The 4,544-nt window shown below is 43.2% G+C and overlaps 1 protein-coding gene across 1 annotated transcript; it reads right to left on the minus strand.

Annotated features, from left to right (window-relative positions):
* Positions 1–2,198: 2,198 nt before the first annotated feature.
* On the minus strand, positions 2,199–4,544 carry LOC123172405 (epoxide hydrolase A-like). The gene is made up of 3 exons (XM_044589391.1): positions 4,209–4,544; positions 3,038–3,238; positions 2,199–2,915 (listed from the first exon to the last, which is right to left on the minus strand). The coding sequence occupies exons 1-3, from the start codon at positions 4,506–4,508 to the stop codon at positions 2,433–2,435; spliced, it is 984 nt and encodes a 327-aa protein (XP_044445326.1). The 5' UTR covers positions 4,509–4,544; the 3' UTR covers positions 2,199–2,432.

A 4,544-nucleotide genomic window follows, 5' to 3' on the forward strand; every position in this document is an offset into this window, starting at 1 on the left:
ACATCTCCTTAGCGCGTACCCCCCTACCCCTGCTCCAACAACGAACACATTTTGGATCTCTCTAGACCAGAATTTTCCAGTCAGTTTTTTCTGCTCTTTTTTTAATTTCCATTCTTTTATCATTTTCCTTTTTTCTTTTCATTCTTCATGTTAGTGTTCTCTTTTCTTTTTTCTTTATTTTTGCATTTTTATTTTTATTTATTCTTTTCTTTTATTTTCTCAACATCTTTTCAAATTTGTGAACATATTTTCTGAAAGTATTAACATTTTTCGAGTTTATAATCATTATTTTATGAACTTATAAAAAAACTTTAAATTCATGAATTTCTAATCATGTACATCTCTAAAATTCGTAAATATCTTATTTTTAAATTGTGATTTTTTAAAACTCATGAAAGGTGTTTAGAATTGGTGAGCATATTTCTATCAGATATTTTTTTGAAATTAGGTATTTTTTTAATTCATGAACATTTTTAGAAATTAATGAACTTTTTTTGAATCAATTAACATGTTTTGAATCGATGAACTTTTGTAGTTTTTGAATCCACACTCTTTTGTTTAAATCTAGCATCATTTTTTTAATACGAAAACATTTTTTTGAACTCACGTTTTTTCTTCTCAGATTCATGAAAATTCTAGAAACCCTCTTCTTTGAAGTAGCTCATTCACGTCGAGCTATCTTGTCAACGAAAGTGAAAGAACCAAATGTGAAGCTCTTGCCTAGCGCAAAGCTTCCAGTCGTGATGGAAGATCCGACCTAGACTCGGTATGCGGCCGATGCAACACCTAACCGGCATGCCAACTACCGGTGAGGAAATTTCTAGTGCCCTCGTTAGGTTGGAGAGCATAGCCAGAAGTACCAGAGGGGAGTTCGCACAGGGTTTTTACCCAGGTTCAGACCCTCGTTGTCAAGGTAATACCGTACTCCTCGTGCGAGGGGTTACAAGTGGAGGATGATGATTACTACCATGGTCTGCCCCTACCCTCACATTATAAGGGGGACGAGGGCTAGGATTTACATCGATCCTAACCAACCTATTTGCGAGGGCTTCTTGTCTTGCATGCCAACTTCACACTTCATCTTCGAACCACCCCCTAGTTCGCGTGCTGTAATCGAGTTGCCGCTAGGTGTCCTGGGCCTTGAGGTCGGCCCAGTGTCGTTTTCCGGCGATGGGCCACCGCCGGTAATACTGTACCGTCATATTTGCATAACGTTACAACGAATATATGATGGCATGATATAGAGTCATGCCATTAAGCGTTTAATCTTGTAAGTTGATACGCCTGCTGGTTTAGCATGGAAAGGCCGCGCATCGAGTGCCTATCAATTTGGTGTATGGGTTACATTTTTGATGCACCTATTGTGTGGGTGTGTTTTTCTCATGTCTTGGTGTGGGTGTGTTATTCACGTATACGTAAAAGGCACGTGTGTGACCTTAAAAATAGTGGGCGGTCTAGTTTGGACTAGGTGCGGGGAAATTTTGTATTTGACCGCTGGCTCCTCCTTTCCGCCCGAACCACCTCATCCCCTTCCATCCCGTTACTTGGCAAATCCACCACAACTGTAGTAGTCTAGTATACCCACCTTGCTAGCATGTTCCACCGGTCAAGCCTTCAGTGACCGCCGTCCCAAACAACCCCTTGCAGTCTCATCTCTCGCCTCCTTCCATCAAACCAACCTGACCCCAACCGAAACGCCAATCCAAGCCCAATCTAGAAACCCCAGTCGAAGAGTGGAAGGGTGGAGAGTGGAGACACCGCACCAATAGTTAGATATATTGAAACCACAAGGTACTCATCTTAGTCTATAATGTAAGTATTATATGAATCAGTTTCAGAGGTTGTAGATCAGTTCTATATGATATATCCGGTCTATGAAGTTTAGCTAATAGGACCATAGGAACAAGCTTTATATCCTTTAAAATAGTTCACTTCGTTATATTAGGACCAACCTCAGTCACCTGCATCGAGTTAATCCTTCGCATATTCCTTTTTTATGTAGCATGGGTGTACCACAATGTAGTGCACTTACATAATTGTGGCACGGTCAACATTGAATCTCGCACAACTAGTGTGGAGCTTGTGTACACACGAAGCCATGCCTTATGTTTTCCTAAGGATCCAATTCTTTGTGAACTGGTTGATAGGGTTAGAGTAGAGCTTAGTGTGGAAGAAAAATCTGTAATAAGGTATAAGTATGACACTGGCACAGACCCTCGATCGTTCTGCACGATGATCCCCTCGATCGTTCTGCACGCAGGCACAAGTTAAAACCTTAATGTACGTGCGCAGATACAATATACAACAACCCATATACAGACCATGAATGGAAATAGAGAGATAAACATATGACGTTACAATAAACAGATACATGCAAGATCAAACAACAACTGCAAAGCACATGGATACTTGCGCCCATCTGGACTTCGAGATCAGAACTTGATGATGAAGTCGTAGATATGGTCGCTGACCTCCTGGGCCCTCTCCTGCTGGATAAAGTGGCCAGAGCCGGGGATGACGACCACCTCATCTAGGAGCGGAACATCCTCCTTAAACCCACCACCATGGATGTAATCCTGGATCCCCTCAAAGTTGTACGTGATGTCACCGTCTCCCACAATGTACTTGGTCGGCACCTGCACTTTGGCATCTGCCCATGGTGCCGCCAGCTCGCAGTTCTTGTCAAAGTTGCGGTAGTAGTTGATGGCACCAGTGAAGCCAGTCTTTTCGAAGGAGGTGACAAAGTAGTCAATGTCATCCTCAGTGAGCCAAGGCGGAAGCGGTGATGTCGGGTACTTGTTGTCGTCCATCTCCTCATCACAGAACACGCCGTGGCTAAAGCAGTGGCACAACATTTGCCTCATCAGGCGCTTGGCGTGCGCCGGCGCGAACTGCTTCTCCGCGACACCTGGCTCCTGTATGTGGACCATACGCATATATACATTTTTTAATGATTTTGTAGCAATAGTTATTCGTGTGCATCTGATAATACAGAGACCAGCTGAAAGTTCCGGACAAATGTGTGCTGGTGGCTTGCCTGGAAGCGGCACTTGTAGTAGTTGGGGCCGTATGCACGGTTGAAGTACTCTATGGGATTCACGAAGTCGGGCCCGTTGCGGATCATGATATGGCGCATGAAGGCGACGCTGGTGTTGACGAGTGCTTTCACACGCTCCAGACGGAAGAGGCACAGGTACCACGCGATGAGCGCGCCCCAGTCGTGCCCCACCACAAACACCTTCATTTCAACCATGGTGCGTACAGTATGAGGTCAAAATCACATCGGTCAGAACATTCATGTATGCAGGAGATGGCTTATGAATTATATTGCACAACAAATCTCCACCGCTATTAACAAAAAAACAAGAAAAAAAATTGGTTTTTGCCCAACGAGAAAACAGAAGGCTTATGAATTTTCTCCGAAAAGCGAGAAGAGTAGTACAGTTACTAAAACACTGCATAATATATTACACATAGACAGAATATCACCTTCCATGTGTGCGCGCATAAAAAACATATCTGTTTCCTTCACGTGTCCCCATTCAGGCATTTGCATTATTACGATTTTGTCTTGTTTGATTATAAAACATAGTAGCTAGGTGAAAAAGGCATCTTTTAGTTAAGTATCGAGATGATAAGAGAAGGCTTGTGCGCAAAATTCTATATAGCTGCAACGTATTTATCTCAACATGCAACGATACCACCTTAACATGCAATCATCCATGAGAAAAAAATCCCCCTCAAAATGCAATTATCCATGAAAAAAGCTTAAATACTTGCTACTTATATTCAACAATTATTTATAACTATACATTAATCATAACTATTTTGTAAGCCATCTGTGACGTGCAACTTTTTTTAGACTTCGCTTGTCATAACTATTCACAACATAAAAAAATGGTGGTGGTCATTTTGTTTGTTACATGTACATTTTATTTTTGTTACTTTGCCACGATTCCACACAGAATGCATTTTCAAATTCTAACGCTTAAACAAAATATTTTCTTACTCCCTCCAACACTGAACAAGATCATTCTATGAGATGCCGTAATGTATTTCCGATCATAATCAGTGTTAGCATCTGATTTGCAGACGTGCTATGGGCCTGTGTGTGGTGGGGATGTGTTGTTTGTGTGTGCTCATGTGTCTTCTCTGGATAATCGAAAAACAGGCTATATTATTTGGTTACAAGGTAAGCTTAATTGTACCTTTGCAAGCCCTAAGGTGTCAAGGAGCGCAACAAGGTCACCAACGATGTGAAAGGCGGTGTAAGAAGCCACATCCGGTGGTGCAGTGGTGCCACCATAGCCACGGAGGTCAGGTGCGATGCAGCGGTAACCACGAGCCCCCAAGTGGTCCATCTGATGGCGCCACGAGTACCACAGCTCTGGGAAGCCGTGCAGGAACAACACTGCCCCCTTGGCGTCCACCTCGGGGCCGGCTTCCGCCACGTGCATCGATATGCCGTTCGCCTCCACAGTCCGGTGTCTGATCACCACACCCTCCATGGTCAGCCAAACTCTCTCTCTCTCTCTCTCTCTCTC

Source organism: Triticum aestivum, unplaced genomic scaffold (assembly GCF_018294505.1).
Source record: "Triticum aestivum cultivar Chinese Spring unplaced genomic scaffold, IWGSC CS RefSeq v2.1 scaffold34471, whole genome shotgun sequence".
Lineage (NCBI taxonomy): Eukaryota > Viridiplantae > Streptophyta > Magnoliopsida > Poales > Poaceae > Triticum > Triticum aestivum.